Source organism: Alligator sinensis, unplaced genomic scaffold (genome assembly GCF_000455745.1).
Source record: "Alligator sinensis unplaced genomic scaffold, ASM45574v1 scaffold379_1, whole genome shotgun sequence".
NCBI classification, from domain to species: domain Eukaryota; kingdom Metazoa; phylum Chordata; order Crocodylia; family Alligatoridae; genus Alligator; species Alligator sinensis.
Genome location: NW_005842001.1, coordinates 1,695,422 through 1,713,369, shown reverse-complemented (window position 1 = coordinate 1,713,369; position 17,948 = coordinate 1,695,422). Strand labels below are relative to the sequence as shown.

The window sequence follows — 17,948 nt, the reverse complement described above, 5'->3', positions numbered from 1 at the left end:
TGTAACTGTTACAATTTTCCTCATCTTAAACTGCTATAGGAACATGCAGATGTAACAGCTGCATCATATTAGTTTAACAGTATCAAATGATACCAGTACAGTGCTTCTATCCACAGCCTCTAAGTGGTTAATCTTGATACTCTGACACTCATGTTCACATATCATCATTTCTTCCTAGAGTGTGTTGCACTTATTCTAGAAGCTGTACTTGCATATGCAGTACATATTTGAGCCTTTCTCAAGGCCTGATGCAAGTAGTCTGATTCTGTCTTAATGTTCTCTTTAGCAAGGCATTATAACTAGCTTTGTAACATGTACAGCTTTGAATTTGTGCTCACCTTTCTAGGCAAATTATTTGGGTTCACTCTTAAAGAGTGGGAAAATGTTAACACAGTATACCCTCATAAACCCGGAATTATCAAAAATCTGGCATGTCACCCTCTGCGTCTGGGAGGGTGGGGGGAAGCTTGCATTCACCACTCTGTGTCGCCACTCCAGGACTGGCTGCTGCTACCCTCTCTCCTGCTCTGCAACCGGCCACTGGTTTAAAAAATTTGACGTTTTCAAATTTCCGACAGGTGCTCAGTCCCGAGCATGACAGATTGATGAGGTTATGCTGTAGTGCTTCCTGAGCTCCAGAAGTGCTCTTCATCATAACTGAAATTATGAATTTGGGAGCAAGTGCTACCTATTCATATAAACTGCACAGTATTTCCTGTGGACTGTGGATTATGCCAGCACATTGTTTTTGCTTTCAGAATGATTTGCGTAGGGACAGAATAGCAGGTAGCTGTCAAACCTCACTAGTCAGCTTCCCTTTCATTTTGTGTCCCCTTTGTTGCTTTTCCTTTCTTCAGGTTCAGTCTTATGTGGGTGCCATAGATGGGGGAGGGGGTAATGGTTTCTTCCAAAATATTGTCAACCTGAAACCTCTAATTTCAATTAATTCACCTTATTTTTCTTCGTATTAGGCGGACAGTACTTACCTGTTGGTGATGAAAGGTGCACCCACCTGATTGTTGAAGAAAACACAGTAAAAAATCTTCCATTTGAGCCTCCAAAAAAACTTTATGTTGTAAAGCAGGAGGTCAGTATAAATAGAATGGTTTTTGGAGTTTTCTGCCTTTAAGTTGTTCAGTATGCAAGACGCAGCTATATGTACTCTGACTTTCACTTTGAATCTAATTAGTCACATGACTGACACAATTTTTTAATCTAGTGTGTCCAAAGCTTATGTTGAGCGCTATAACAAGTTACAAGAATTGCTTCCTTTCTGTCTCCCCACCTAGTGGTTCTGGGGAAGCATTCAGATGGATGCCAGAGCTGGAGAACCCATGTACTTATTTTCAAAGGTATGGTGACATTTTGGCATTTCAGTGGGACTTTATATAGTAGTAAAGTGTATGCATAAAAGTTTGCAGGGTCAGACTTAAATTGGAACTTACAGGGTTATGGTAGCATATCCTAAAATTCTGTAATATGGTTTTGCTTGCACACTGCTTACCTGAGAGATGCAAGAAGCAAGGTTTGTTTGCTTGTATTGGACTCTGTGCAAGTCCAATACAAGATAGTTTGTTTGTATTGTATGAAATACAACAGACCTTGCTGCTAGCTTATTTCCTGGACAGTCATAGCTGGTATAACACTACAGTCATTTTGCATGTTAAAGTAGTTTTTTCCTGATTCTCTTGCACTTTTGGCGCAGGATACTTAAATCTGGAAATACATTTAATCTTCAGATTGGGGGTAGGGTAGGGAGGGAACTGTTATACAGTGTAACTTGTTACTTCTATTGAAGAGTAGTGGTATAGCATGTAAGGTGGCTTGCTGTGGATCTCAGGTGTGCATTTGAACCACGCTTCACAAGTAAAGTTGAGTGGGGAGACTCCTTGTCACATCTGTAAATGAGTATATAGTCATTCAAGCTGGGGAGGTGTAGGCAGTTGAATGTGGTGCCAACCACATCATTCTTTGTACAGTTGACTGCAGATACTGGCACGCCTTCCTTATGCTAGGCTTGGGTCAACTCTTGACTTGTGTTGTATTCTTCTAGTTCTAAAAATGCTTACATGTAAGAGGATGAATTGTATTGATTTCTGAGATTATGGAGAATTAGATGGACATCTTTCATGTTCCATCTGGACATAGCTTTACTCTGCGCAAAAGCTATAAAGCTGTCTGATTGTATTGAATTGTTTTTGTGTGTTGAATCCAATTGCAGCCAGAGAGTCCTGGACTCAAAAAGTCTGTCTCTCAGCTTTCCCTGAATACTCCTAATAGCAACCGCAAGAGACGTCGCTTGAGAGAAACCCTTGCTCAACTTACGAGAGAAACTGACATGTCGCCATTCCCTCCTCGGAAACGTCCATCAGCTGAACATTCCCTTTCCATTGGGTCGTTGTTGGATATTTCTAACACACCAGAGTCTAGTGCTGCCAACGGAGGTATAGTAAACCCTTTGCTCAACAAACTCACTTATGCTCAAGATACCGGTCTGGTCTCTTGTCAGTCATGTTGCGGGAGGTTTTTTGGAGGAGGAGGAGGGCAGAAGGTCGTTGGTTATGCTATAGGTTTGCTAAGTAACTTTAGGCTCTTTCTTTTTCAAATTGTGCAGGGAACAGACTAAAAATGAGGAGCTCAGACATGGGTAGAGACCAAGCCAGCTCTCATAAGTTTAGTAAATGTAGCGAGGCATGGAGGAAAAGACATAGAGCTACCAAATACACATTTTTGGATAATTCTACTCCAAAATGTTGCATGTGTCCTGTTGAAAGCCTACAACAAACAAACAGCTTACCAAACAGTGTGGTATCTCAGAAAAGAACAGCATTGTATCTGCCAATAAAGATTCTTTTCCCAAAAGAAAGCAAAAAAATCGCTATACAGCCGTCATCTTCTCCTGAATCATTGAAACATACTATTGCTTCAACAGAGCATCCTGTAGACACAAAAATCGCACATGATTGTAAAGAACCAACTTGCTTAACTTGTGTGGACTCTTTGCCTAACGAAGAGCATAATATTGTGTACGGTTCTTCTGGAAGGGAGGAAGATGCAAAATCCAATATTGATCGACTCCAGATACTTGGGTTTCAAAATAAACTTCTATTCCAATGTTCAGGAGAGATGTCACAAAGTGTCACAGATGTAAACATGAATGACTTAATTTATGTAAACTTGAAGGACTATGTGCAGCAAGGTGTTTTTAGGAGAAGTCCTCAGAAGGAAGACAGTAAGGACCAGCATAGCTTTACTGATCAAACATCCTTAACAGATGAGACTATTTCTGTAGATGTGGATCATTCTTCTGATTCAAAATCAACAGCTAGTGATAGCAGTGCTGTTATAATGACAGGTAGGAGTGATTGTTGTAAGCCATGTAATAATAAACTTCAACTTCAGAATAACTGGGTTTACAGTTGCCCTCTAAATGGTGGGTTACTTTCATTATTAAATGTACATTTTGTGAGGGGTGTCATCATATTAGTGTACACAATGCGCAGAATACCCCAAATGGGCATAAGAATAATTTAAAGAGCATAGTGAGCTGGACCTTTGGCTACCTTGGGGTTTATTGTATTTTATGATAGATGTTTTAAGGCTTTGCATAATGTGGAGCAATCTTAAAAGCTGGTTTCATGGACTACATACTCATGCATATACAGTTGCCTAATGTTGATGCAGCATTTGCTGACAGGACAAAATACCAGTAGGAAAATACCCTTAATAGTATTCAGCAGCTACTTCTGTATTTCTAGCTTCAGTCAATGAGTGGTCCATGGATTTGAGAACAGCTTGTCAGATATAATCATAACTATGCCATGCTTCAGGTTAAAAATAACCACAGTACTCTGTACAGTGGATCTTAAACAGGAAGCTAATGAGACTTTGGACTGGGTGTATGTGAGAGAGATTTCTGGCATTTGAGGGTGAGAATAATTTTGGATTTGACTGATTTTTAAGGGTTTTTTCAGTCTTTTGATACCCTAGGAATGTTTTTTTAATAAATGCCGTTGATGTTTCCTTGTAAAAAAATTTTGGGACTGCTTCTGAAACAACTTTCCTAGACAGACGGTTCTGAACTGGTTTGTGTTCTCTTCATCAGAGACTCCCATATCGTGTGCAAAGCCTTCTAAAAATTCAACTCCTTTGCATTCAAAGCAGTCGGCAAGATGGCAGGTTGCAAAGGAACTGTATCAGACAGAAAGTAACTATGTAGATATTCTGACAACAATCATTCAAGTAAGTATTGTAGACTTGTCTTTCTTGATGTGGATGCTGTTTAGGTGTCAGTCTTGTGACTAATATATAGCTTTGTACACTTTTTTTGACACTCCTGAACACTTAAGCATTTATTCAACGCTCCGATTCTTGACTTAATTACAGTTCGCTTTAGTTGGAGAGAGAGAGACATAAGACTTTAGAAAATGGAGAGAATTTGTTCAGAGTGCCTTTTAAACAAATATGTGCAAAAATAGGCTTGACTAAAAGCTTTAGTTCCATGGAGAACATTTTCCGTTTCAGTTGATGATATACTTAAATAAGAACGAGCTCAAATGTAGCTGAACAAAAAAGTAGATGAAAAGGGTTATGCTGTTGTAATACATATGCGTAAAATTGAATGGCTTTGGTAATGGATAGATTAATGCTGGTACCCTTTTAAAACCCATGTATTAACCTGGTATAATACCGTGTTCTTCAGATAAGTGTGGAGGCAAAGAGCCTTTCCTCAGTGTTGTGGTTGCAGGAGAAAATGACTGGGGAAACAACATTGTAGATACTTTTTAATCCTAGTATTTCAAGTTCAGTACAGTAGTGTGTGTATCTTTATATTTGTATGTATTAGTTGGAAGCTAAAGCTATCAAACTTTCTTGTATTTTAATCTTTCAGTTATTTCAAGTTCCACTGGAAAAAGAAGGGCAGCTTGGAGGACCTATTCTTGCACAGGAAGAAATTAAGGCTATATTTGGCAGCATTCCAGATATCCTTGATGTGCACACTAAAATAAAGGCAAGGTTGAATATGTGTGTGTGGTGGAGGGAGGGGGACAGCATGGCGAAGTGTTTATCTTCTATTTTGTAGCACAGGTTATTTTCTTTTTGAGTTACTGTCTATGCTGTACACCTTAATTCCATGCCTGTGTCAGTTAGTTGGAGAGATTATTCTGATTTACTTCATACTTCTTGTACAATGCTGTTCACTGCAGTGTGGCTGTCATGTTGGCTTTATTCTAGCGCTGAATGATACTCGCATCCTAAGATGTTTTACTGTCATGAGAAGCCCTATAAGTTTAAAAACAAACAAAAAAAAAAGGTGACTTGTTAATAGTCAACATACAACTTTGGATCTTAGCACAGGTATATAAATGTGATATGTTTTGTAATATCTCTTCACAGGTTTGCCTGTTACTCCCTTAGGAGTACTGTTTTGGTATAAAGAAATAACCAGCAACTTGACTTTTTGGGCACCTTGAGAGACTCCTTAAAGGGGTTTTACTTTTTTTCCATAAACTCTTGAAAATTACCCAAAACTAGTTGCTCTTAAAAATCTTGATATAGGCTTTTGTCTCTGGAGACTGTAGCTTAGCACTGAGTCCTTGACAAACTGTAGGAGAGAATATACAGACTTCATTGCTTAAAGTCTCTACTCACTGTCAAAATGTCATTGTCTAATTTAGACTGTGAACTCCTTGCTGCATGATGGCAATTCAAGGAGCCATAATTTTGTATGCTAATCTACTGGGAGTTTAATGCTAATTAAGTAATGAGTTTGCTGTTATAATTTTCTGAAGCTTAGTGTACAATTTTCGGCATAACCATTAGTAGCTGCTTTGGGCTTTTAAATCTTATATCATGTCCGTAGTCTGGAATTGAGGGGTTACATGTTGCTTGCTTCCAGTGGAATTTTTTGTAGGGTTATTCTCCAAACTACTGTAGTGTTTAATTCCCCATACATAATGGGATGGTACAGAACATGCAAATACAAGTGCAATGCTGTGCTTAATGTGGGTTGTTTTCACCCTACTGAGAAGAGAAACAGAAGCATAAGAGCAGTACCCCACGTGAATATGCCCATGATGCATAGTAAGAGTAAAAAAAGGTCAAGTTGCTTCTACAGTGATGTAATGGATAATAAAGTGCCATTTGAAGTTGTATTCTGGTCATTGCTCCTGAGTGATTAATTTAGTCCCAACTTTGACATAGGCAAATGGAGAATAAACTTGGACCTCACATTCTGTGTAGCAAGGTGGACCTAAATTTGGCAGCATCATCCTGTTTTCTGTGTCATTCAGCAGCAAACGGGGGAAGCCAAAAGTTTTCCATTAACTGAATTATAGTAGAACATGTATGAAAATAGAATAATTCACTAGTAGCTTAGTAGTGAACGGGGATCAGAGCAGTTGTACTAAGGCTTTGAATTCTGTCTGTGCTTTTACAAAACACTGATCATGCTAGGTCTAAGGCATGGTGTGAATGCTTGGTTTGATAAAACGGTACTTCAGTCTCCACTTAATGCCACATCTCATTTTCAGAGTATGGGATACCACTTGCTAAACTATCCAGTGAAAAGAACATACGAAAGATAGTTGCAAGTGACTCCCCCATTTCTTCTTCCTCCAGGTGTAATGCTTTAGGATGGTCTCTTTGTATTTAAACTCCTCGCCAAATCTCCCCTGTCTTAGACTTAAAAATATAACTTCATTTTGAGGGGTTGAGAGAGAGAGCCAAGATAGCAGAGGGTACCGTTTTGCTGGTTATTGCCTCATTGCTGAAACTTCAAGAATGCAGAGATGTTGGAGGGGCTCTTTAAGTGCCACTGTGACAAGATCCCACTTTCAAAGCTGCTGTTTGCTGACACATTCCTGTCTCCGTTCATGGGATACAATGCTATGCTGACTTGTAAGGCTTCAGACACCAGCACTAGCAGTGTAGAGATTTTTGGAGATGTGTATAAATACTAAATGAAAACTTGAATCACTACAATTTTAGCTAAATGGATATGACAAATAGATTGCTTACTGTGTTCCAAAAAAAAGGCTTAAATTTTTAATTGATTGTATTCCAGGAAGACCTTGAAGATCTTATGATAACCTGGGCTGAAAGCAAAAGTATTGGCAATATCTACCTTAAATATGTAAGTTATTTTATGATACCAGTGAACTAGTCTTTCTTATAGTAATCTAAATTACTTGACAAAAATGGTGCAAATCTCAAAACTAATGTATGTCTTGATCTATCTTTCTTTCACCGTGTGTTTGGGGGAGGGGGGGAATTATTGCCTTCAACCACAGGATGATGTAGCAAGGAAGCTTATAGCACAGCCCATGTCAGACTAAGGACCTTGTTCTCTTCTGTAATATAGTTACAAAGTCTTTAAAAGACTTCCTTCAGATATTCAAACTCTAGAATAGAAAGCAGGGTTGAAGATTTTTAAGGAAAAAATCTCTCCTGACCTCTGATACTTACTACTTTTGACAAAACTGGAAGCACCAAAAAATGACCTTTCATAGGATGTTTTGTTTTGTACCTTATTGGTTTTAGTGGGAATAAAGTTGGAATGTAAAGATGCATTAGCAAAAGTTTAGATGAAGTAGAGGGGAAATTATTCTTGAGCAAATAAAATTGCGTTTGGTTTGTTTAGTCCAGGATTTCCTATCTCCTAGTATTAAATATGCACAAAAGGAGAAAAGAATCATAGAAAATTTAGGGTTGAAAGGGACCTCAGAAGGTCATCTAGTCCAACCCCCCGCTCAGGACCATCGCCAGCTACATCATCCCAGCCAAGGCCTTGTCTACTCAGGTCTTGAAAACCTCTGAGGATGGAGATTCCACAACCTCTGGGTAACCCGTTCCAATGCTTTACTGCCCTTCTTAAGAGAAAGTTATTAAAACTTGGTAAACCGTGATGCAGAGAATAGTTGCCCAGAAGTTTTGGCTGTTGTTGATTAGTAGCTGTAGTTTGCTTGATTGAAGCAAATTTCACTTTTTTTTGTATTTGTACGTGTCATCATTTCTAAAGAGAATGGCAGGCAACTCCATGATTATTTCTTAGATTTCTTCCTCCCCATCTCTGAAGAAGGGGATTTTTCAAGAGGAAGTCATTTGGAGGCCTAGAGAAGAGAAGGTGTGAAATTTTGCCAACTTGGCTGTTGTGGCCCAAAATTAGAGAGAGAGAAATTTTAAGTTTTCTTAGAGTTGCTGACTACTAAAACCTTCCTTCCTTACCCCTCCCTCCCTTGTGATAGTTGGCGCTTCTGAAAACAAGCCCCATATACTGAAGACCATTACGTGGGCAACTGGTGTGAATACTTTGGCCCAAGTTGCGCACACTGTGGTGTTTGTGATCCTTAAGCAGAATTTTTATATTTGTATTTTGTATATAGACACACAATGTAAATTTACCTAAAGATTATATGGGTTTTCTTATCCTGTGGTGCATTTGACTAGCTTCAGACTAACTGAAATTGCATCAGTGATATCTGGTATGTGCGCCAGGGCTGTAACTAGCCAGTTTACTGCCTAAAAGTTGTTTTGCGTAACAGTACATTAAGACTACTTGCTTGTTCATGTGCTGTACTTAATGTTCTGCATTATTTTTTCAGTCAAAAGATTTGCTGAAAACATACCCTCCTTTTGTGAACTTTTTTGAGATGAGCAAGGAAACTATTACGAAATGTGAAAAACAGAAACCACGCTTTCATGCTTTCCTAAAGGTATGCACTTGTCAAACATCAGCTTCAGCAATCTTGATTATAATTAGGGATTCTGTTTTTTCTTCTGTTTAACCTCCCACCAATGTTTTTCCATGACTGAAATGAAACACTGCTATATGTATGCATGCACGCGTGCGCGTGTACACACCCACCCTGTCTCTGCCCTTCTGCATCAGGTCCCACCCCCTGGGCCATGGAAGCAGCTCCTGCCCACAATCTGGCCAGGCTGCAGCCTCATGCCTGTTGTGAGCACAGAAATTTGGGGGAGCACACGCCCACCTATGCTCTCCAATGTGTTGCCTCTGCTTCCCCCACTTCCCCGCATAGACTTACCTGCGGGCAGCTGTGGGAGCTGCTCTCAATACTGCCTGGCTACCATGTGCGTATGTGCATGCACACACATATGCACGTGGTGCCCTCTGCCTGATTTTGCTCTGTTCCCTCTACTCCCCTCTAAAAGCAGCCCCTTGAAGGCTGAAACTCTGCCAGCCTGCAAGGGGAAATCTGTGGTTTCCTGTATTTTTCTCTCTTAAAGGAGAAAATGGAGAACCCAGATCCCTGGTTAAAATGCTGAAGCTCAACCTTAATCTAAGCAATTCACCCAATATAGTAAATCCAGAGCTCTGTGGAAGAAGGGGAAGCATTGTGGAGCTGTAACTTTTTTTCCCTAATCCTGTGTGCCAGAACATGACACTAATCTCTCCAAAATAGAAATTGCCTGCAACAGCCCTGTTCAATCAGAATTGTGAATATTACATAACTAAAGATGATTTTAAAGAACAAATGGGTGGTATTTATTTTTAATTACTTTTAAATTAATTTAACTAAAGTTAGTAATAGCAATGAATCTGCTATTCTTGAGTAAAACTCTGTGGTTGAGTTCTGGGAGCATAAAAATTGTCTTGATAGGTATAGAAAATTAGTGGAAGGCATGGAGCTCCTAGTTGATATGCTGGTAAATGATATATTCCATAAGTGGTGGGGGGTGGTGACATGTCAAGAAGTCAGAATCACTCCGAGGATCTTGCATCCCTTTTCAGTAATATCAAGTCAGGATCTCATTATTATTTAGGTGCAAGTGAGAGAGAGTTAATGTTGGCTAGGGTTGGCCAACTCTTATCTAGAAGTTCCTAAATCCTGGTAGTTCCTAGATCCCTGGTAGCTTTATACGTATAGACCTGAATCTTGCCCAAAATTTGGTTTCTGTGTTAACCAAGAGACAAAGAATTGCATAGCCAAACTGACAGTCTTAACTGGTGGCGTCATCTTTGTAAGGGTGGATAAGATTGTACTTGAATGACACTTTCAGAAGATACAGATGGCTGTAATATTTTTGATTTGTAGAAATGGAAAAGGGCTTGGGGAGGTAATATAAAAGGCTTCTTTTTAAGATTTGCTAGTGAAATGATAACTTGTATGCCATGCATTATCTTAATCTGGGTAACAAAAGGTTTTTGACAATAGTTTTTTAATATCCCTTAAAAAATATATAAGCCTTGTAAAGATGCCTAATGGATACCCAGAAGTGTTGCATGGCTCATGCATTTATGCATGCTGCTTAACTTATTTACAATTTCCCTCTACCACTGTCTCCTTGGCACAGATTTGCTGTGTGATAAAATAGTATCATTTTCCTAACACTCTAGTTTGAGTTAGTTCTGTGTTGCTAGAATATGTATTTTAAGAAGCAAATTTTGACCCATTTTTAACTCTACTTTTAGCTGTCTCAAGTAGAAGAAAAATTCCTTGCTGCTCAGCTGTTAAAATTTTTGTTTTATGGATTTTTTTTATTTTAATTTTTTTTTTTAGATAAACCAAGCTAAACCCGAATGTGGCCGTCAAACTCTAGCTGAACTCCTTATTCGACCAGTACAGAGACTCCCTAGTGTTGCTCTGCTTTTAAATGGTAACTCGTTGATATGATATATTTTATGTTAGTCTGGCCTGCAGGTTAAAACGCAATGTGATAGTGGTGATTTGGTTGGTTTGTAAGGGTTTGTACATGCATGGTTTTAGTTTAAGTTTCTTCTTCTCATGGTTAATGACAACTGGCAAAGCTGCTCATTGGTTCTAGTAGAGACTTGACTAGACTTCATTGCTCTGCTTCAGGGATGCAGATGTAGGCAGATCTCTATTCTAATAGTGGGATATGCATTCAGTTCCCAAAGCAGCGTGATTTGATTTGTATTAAAACAACTGGGAAAACTTGCGTTTTCATAGCACGAAATAATTTTCAAGTTTCCATCGTGTCAGACTTAAGTGTCTGCTTTGTTAGTATGTGAATCATCTGTTGGTGTAGCCATTATGCAGTCCTAAGTGATCCGTTAAATATGTTGTCAGAGGCAGTCTGGATGAAACCTACTCCTAGAAATAAAATTTATGGTACCTCATGTAACAGAAGCATGATTTTCTGCTTCACTTGAAGTGTGTTTTTTTTTTTTTTTTTTTTTTAGTTTGCCATAACTTTTTAGACATGAATGACTTGCTTGCATCTGTCTGCTGTTTTCCACCTCCAAAAAAGTGAAAAAGTGACCGCTTTCCTCTCCCGACATATTGTATGGCAGAACTTTAACTTTTACTCAGTTCAACTCAAATGGACTAATTTTTAATTTCATGTTTCATTTGGGGCCCTATATTGATTTTTCTCCTTCCAATATTGTTGCTGTGCTGCAAGGAAACAGACTAAACTCTCTGGAATAACTTCCTTTTGTGTAAAACAAAAAAAACCTGAATGGCTAATTATTGAAGTAACTATATAAGTAAAATATAGAGATCTGAAACAAGTGAGCACAAGTTACACTTGCATAAGCACAGGTGAGCATAAAGATGACTGAAGTTATGTTCGTCTGAGTTGATTCACTATAAATCAAAATTGATTCCTTGGTGGTGGCTGGGTTTTGTTTTTAAATTTCAGGTGGAGGTTGCAATGGTTCTTTAACAATAAAGAAAGATGTTTTAGGGAGTTGGACCTGAAATAGAATGACTTAAGTGTTGCAAGATCTGTAACATTTGTTTAATTGTAGACCTTAGGAAACATACAGCAGAAGACAACCCAGATAAAGGCATTTTAGAAAGAGCCATTGAATCATTAAAGGAAGTGATGACGTAAGTGATGGTCTTGGTATTAAATATTTTCTTGCATCTTGTGTGTCTTGTTAATGCCTTCTGAATTAATACAGGAAAGCACTTGAGTGTGGATTGTCAGGTTTAGAAGCTGTGCTCGTGCTCTCTTTGTAGATAGATTTACCTATACTCATTTTTTATTGCTCTCTTATCAAGGTGTAGTTGCAAACAACTCGGCACAGTGTTTGCAACCCAGAGGGGATGGGAGGCTTTTGTTGCTGATGGTCATATTTGTGTCGCTCTGATCCTGGGTCTCTAGGGCTGGTGAAGTCTGGCATGATTTACAGATCTTAATGTGGATTTCTTGGACAGCACAGAAGTTTAGCAGGGTTATGGGCCTAACTTCAATTTTCTTCCCAAATCTAATTTGTGTTTCTTGAGCGGAGTCCATCAGTGGCTTCTGCCGTGCCCATACCCGAGGAGTATCTCTTCCCTGCATAGAAATATAAGAATATAGGGCTTTTTGAACAGTCCTCATGACACATTGACCCATCTAGTGTAAAAGTATGGCGGGGGTGGGGGGAAGAGGGGGAAAGAACAACAGATTTCATCTGTTGAATCTAATGAATACTATCATTTGAAGGGCAAACTAATGGTGAGAGGTCACTTTATTTTTTGGTATTAAGATATTGCATGTAAGATTGGCATCTGTTGGTAAATTAAGCAACCTCCATCTGGAAGCTTATTGGGTCTTAAGGGGTACCATGTAGCCCTAGAAATGAGGGATTTTGTATTGAAATTAAATTGTTTTGCTTGTTTTAAAAAAAGTATTAAACAGTAATTTATTTACTTCTGGCTAACCCTTTGCAATTTAGGGGCATCACTTAAGCCAAATATGGTACAAAATGCCAGTTAACTTCTAGGGCTAGGGACAGACATTACACAGAAACTGGTTTAAACCTGTAACGGAACAGATGTTCATTGCACATAAACCAGTCTGACAATGGCTGAAACGGGTTTGAGAGAAACCTGGTTGAAATGTTGTATCACCCTTAACTGGTTTGGCTGAAATCAGTTTATGCAATGTCTGTCCCAGACCTCTTGCTGGCTTAAGTTAAACCAGACACCTCCAGCATCCCGGCATGCTCTCTGGGCCAGGTGGGGCATTCCGCTTCACAGCAGGGCTGGCCCCTTCCCTCTGCTTCCTCCTTGGCTGTAGCTCTGGCAGTCTGCAGGTGTCTGCCTGGCTTCTGCTTCCCATTCTCTATTAAGCAGGCATTGCCCCATCCCTCAGACATCTCTCAGCATTAGCTAGCAGAGCATACGTAGGCTACCTCCAAGCTGTGGCACATGGGACAAAGGCAGAATCAACAGGTAGCTGGTAATGTCCCTCTGTTGTTTTCTTAATGGGGTCATAAACACTTAGGGGTGATGAGCATTCCCTGCTGGGCTGGTCGGGGGTGGGGGAGGCTTCCTAATTGTAACATCCTTCCGGGGCCTGGCCTTGCCTCCTCTCAGCTCAGCTATATGGAAGTGAAGGGAGGGCAGCTCTAGTGCCCCCCAGCTTCTAGCCTGAGCTACTGCAGACATGTGCCTGCATTTCTGGGATGTCTTTCTACTTACAAAACTGATGTAGCCTAGTCTGGTTAGACTAACCTACAACAATTGAATCAGTTCAGGCTCAGGCTTTTTTGAATATCTGTCCCTAGCCTTGCACTAGATCTGTTGCTCTCCAAGCTGCTCCAACAGTCTGAACAGCATGCTGGTTCCTGGTAATGGGCACAAACTTGTTCCAGATCTATAGATACATCTGTATTAAGTGCTTTGACACTGCTCTGTGGTTCTGCTGGAGTGACATGTTTTTTTTACTTTTTTTCTTCCCTTCCCCCTCTCCCAAATAACTTGTCAATAACAAGAACCAGCTATAGGAACTGTATCTTTTAATGTCCACATTTTTCTCTCTTTAGTTTCTTTTTAAAATTCAGTGTGATTTGTTTACTGTTTCTCAAAACTGAAGGCAAACCCTAATATTCTTTACAGACACATTAATGAAGATAAAAGAAAAACAGAAGCACAAAGGCAAATTTTTGATGTTGTCTATGAAGTTGATGGATGTCCAGTAAGTATCTTAACTTAAGGTGCAGACTTTATAGAATGGCTCCCTTAGCAGGGATGCTGTTTAATTTGATGTGTAACCGTAATCGTATACTTTATGCACTCAGCTGTCTTCACAAAATGCTTAAGGTGAATTGGTCACTATTTGCCTTCTTCCAGTACTCAGTTGGGCAAGAGGTAATTTAGCTCCTGAATTAATCAGTTTCTCATTTCTGCCGTATAGGCCAATCTCTTGTCCTCTCATCGAAGCTTGGTTCAACGATTGGAAACAGTTGCGCTTGGTGATGACATCTGTGACAGAGGAGAACAGGTCACACTTTTTCTGTTTAATGACTGTCTAGAGGTAAGACTGCAGAAAATACTTCTGAATTGTAACATTGCAAAGTATTTTACGATAACTTCATTTGCTTTGGATAAACTTCAGTAAAAACATTTCTGACTATAAAGAATTATTTAATGCGAAGGGCAAGTTAAATACTCAGTAATGCTATCAATATTGTTTCATGGAGCTACTGTACAGACTATTGCAATATAAGTAGGTAGTCGGTACTAACTAGGGCTGTGCAAAATGGCTATGTTTCGTTTCTGTTTTGGATTTGTCCGTTTCAGAGGGACAGTGATGTTTTGAATCACTGTTCCGTTTCGATTTGGCTGAATTGTTTTGGAGTTTCGACGCTGATTCAGAGATTTGGATCAGCCGGGGAGAGGCAGGCACAGCTGGGTGACTGCAGGTTCTCCCGTGGCTTCTCCAGCTGTGCCGGATTCTCCCCAGGCAGGGGGAACTGAAGGAGAACCCCCTATGGCTGCCTTGCCCTGGCCTATCCACTGCCTGGCCCCAGCCTCCCAGCACTTGGAAAAAAAAAAAAAAAATAAAAAAATATGCCCCACACTAACCGGCTGTATCAGCAACGATCAGGGCCTCTAAGGGCTTGTGACAGAGCCCCCTCTGCGCACTGCTGGGCAGTGGGTATCGCCTCGCCCCTCCCTCCCACATCTGGCACCTGTGCGGCAGCTGTCCTATGGCATGGGTGCATTGTGGCTCAGCAGCGTGCTGTGTGCTATCTGGGAACTGGGGCTGCTGATGCTGTGGTGCTGGGGTCTGGCTGGCTGCTGGATCTGCCCCAGCTCCCAGACAGCACGTAGTGCCTTGCCGAACCATGCTGCACCTGCATGATGCGACAGCTGTGGTGTGGGTGCTAGGCGGGGAGGGCAATCCCAGGTGTCTCCCATTGCCCCATGGTGTGTGGGGGGCTCTGCCACAAACCTTCAGAGGCCCTGATTGCCGTTGCTGCAGCCAGTGAGTGCAAGGCTTTTTAGTTTGTTTTTTAGTGCTGGGAGGCTGAGGCTGGGCAGGGGAGGAGGACTGCGGGGCTGTGCTGGACTTTTCCCAGGGGGCATGGGTCCCCAGATCTGTGTGTTGGATGACAGCAGGCTGCCGTCCCTCCCCCAGAGCACTGGAATTGGAAGGGACCTCAGGGACAGATCGCAGGCACTGGCCAGCTACAGATGTCAATATCAGAGCAGTCCTCCCCACACTCTTCCCCCTCCCTCTTCTGAGTTTCTGTTTCCCTGCAAGCCCACCTCCAAAACATTTTGAAACATTTTGGATGATTTTGTTTTGTTTCAGAGCCTTCCATTTAATTTTGGATTTGGTGTTTTGGGCACCAAAACGGGCCAAAACACCTCTGAAACGAAATGGCTGCCAAAGTTTCGCACATCCCTAGTACTAACTAATACAACAATGATGGCACACATCTATTTGGTACTCTATGGGTGCTGGATAGTACCATCTCTCTACCCCTTGTTTTTAAGGGTTTTTCCCCCGTTGTAACATTGCCTATGCTTACCTCTGTCCTATAGTGTACTGTCACAGGTAGTGCCACATTACAAATCTCTTTCTCTGAAAATTAGTGTCCTTCCCTTGCACTCCTATCTTAACTCAGAAATTAGAAGTTTTCCAGTCTTTTGTGTACCTCTTCTCATAGCTCAATGAGAGATGCAGGGATTACTTGCAGTAGATTCTCTTAGGGCCTTGTTACACCTTATGTTGTAAGCCACACAAATGTTAATCGGCTTAGGGTTGATGGATTTAGTGGAACAGTCGCACCTTAAGGTGGAAAACCTTCTCTGACTGTCTTTCACCCGCACAACTGTGACTTGCTACTAAAGCAGAGATAGGCAACCCCTGACACATGTAGGCATTTTGCTTGGCATATGAGGCTCAGGGTAGACAGCGGAGGAGCCACAAGGGGCCTGATCCTTATTGTGGCAGTGTAGCCCAAGCCCCTTCCCTGCAGTCTGCCTACCTGCGGACCCTGGTGCAGCTGTTTGCAACTTTCCCACTATTCTGGGGCTGTGGCGCTTACTCTGCCCAGCATGGATGGGGAGCAGGGTGCCATGCCCAGCCCTGCTGTGCCCTGGTGTCCCTGCTCACCATGACTCGGGAGGAGCCACTGCATTCTGGGATGCTGGAAGACTTCAGTTTGGGCAAAATATCTGTAAGGAGTGAGTGGCCACACCTCAGTGGAACAGTAGTAAAATTTAGGTGGCTAAAGAGATAATCCTGCTGTGGAGTAGTGTAACTTCAAGAGGAATAATGAGTACTTAAAGCCACTTCAAGTTTTAATGTGCTGTCAATCCAGGGGTTAAGAGATCCAGATGCTGCCTAAAATTACCTTGTCACAAGGTCGTTGGTCAATATAGGAGTTCTTAAGGCAGTGAAAGCAATTGGAGTGCATGTGGACTAGAGCATACAACCCAGTAGGACATGCCACATAAAATACTTTTGCTTTATTGTTCCTCGTGTCTGTTTCAGCCAAGACTGTTCTTACTCTTGGTATGCCCACATGATAGCTTTGCCTGCTTTGGAGACGGTTAGGGTGGCAGTGCAGGACTGCTGTGTACTGTTTTCCTTTGTCTAATTTTCAGAGATGAAAGTACAGATACGTTTCGTGTTCCAAAAGGATACTAAGCTTTGCTAGTCAGTCTTAACTCTGAATACCGTATTTGCTTGAATATAAGATGACCCTGACTATGACAGCCCTCCAATAATTAGATTCTGTATATGGAAAACTTATAATTTTTTTATAATTTTCCAGGTGTGGAATCTACTTAGTGGAGGGTTGTCTTGAATTCGTCCCCTTCCCACTGCTACAGCAGGGAAAATGGGGAAGGGGGGCAGGTGGCACCTTTGGCCTCTGTTCCCACCCCCTACACTTCTTCCCCCTGCAGCACCCCTTCTCCCCACTTACTGTCAGACCCTGGTCAGGCTCTGTTCCCCCATCAAATACAATGTGGGTAACAGCAAGGGGCAGGGGAAGGAGACTGCTGTATTCTAACTCTGGCTCCAATCCAGATTTAAGGCCAGAGTCAGAACCACAGCATTGCCTGTCCTGTTCTCCCTCCTCCCCCACCCTTTCTCCCATGTTAACTTGAAATGAAAGGGATTAATGACTATGAAATAAATATACTGTAGTGATTTGCATATATGCAAACCGTATGGGTACCTATAGATGTAGTTCATCCAGAACTGATGCTTTTTAAGTTGTTACAACTGTTTAAAGATTTTAGCAAAGGTACTCCATAAACACTCTTGTACGGTACTCCTTGTACTTACTTACACATAGAACAAACTGTATGCTATCAGTCCAGAGCCAAAAGGCACATGACTTGTCTTGCCGTATAGTTCATTGAGCTGTGCCCCAGCAGAATCAACAACATTTTAAGCCATGGTGCCCCTAAAACCAAACATTGTTCAGTATGTGCCTGTACTCCAGATAATCCCTTCCCTTTACCCCTTTCCCCAAAGGATACAAGGCTTACTTGTATGCAAATGTAAGATGAGGGGCTTTTTGCCTATGCTGCTTGGGGGATGGGTCTTTTATTTAAGTAAATATGGTAGTTTACATTGTGATTAGTAATGTAGCCTGTGTGGGGTCTAGCTACGCTGGAATTTGGCAATATCTAACTGGTGGTAAAAACAACTCTTCTAATCATTTCAGCTTGTTTTGAGGAACTATTTTAGTCTTTAGGGTGCTCACTTTTTTTCAAGTGGCC

At 41.1% G+C, this 17,948-nt stretch overlaps 1 protein-coding gene across 6 annotated transcripts in view; it reads left to right on the top strand.

The window, feature by feature from the left end:
* ECT2 (epithelial cell transforming 2) overlaps positions 1-17,948 on the top strand; it is a 62,306-nt gene that overhangs the window by 24,299 nt on the left and 20,059 nt on the right. For all 6 annotated transcript variants that reach the window (XM_006021716.3, XM_006021715.3, XM_006021712.3 and 3 more), the window contains 11 exons: positions 972-1,087; positions 1,290-1,352; positions 2,222-2,444; positions 4,106-4,242; positions 4,892-5,011; positions 7,067-7,135; positions 8,604-8,714; positions 10,524-10,620; positions 11,738-11,819; positions 13,818-13,896; positions 14,116-14,235. In XM_006021716.3, the coding sequence (XP_006021778.1) occupies positions 972-1,087; positions 1,290-1,352; positions 2,222-2,444; positions 4,106-4,242; positions 4,892-5,011; positions 7,067-7,135; positions 8,604-8,714; positions 10,524-10,620; positions 11,738-11,819; positions 13,818-13,896; positions 14,116-14,235 (1,217 nt within the window). The remainder of the gene's footprint in view (positions 1-971; positions 1,088-1,289; positions 1,353-2,221; positions 2,445-4,105; positions 4,243-4,891; positions 5,012-7,066; positions 7,136-8,603; positions 8,715-10,523; positions 10,621-11,737; positions 11,820-13,817; positions 13,897-14,115; positions 14,236-17,948) is intronic.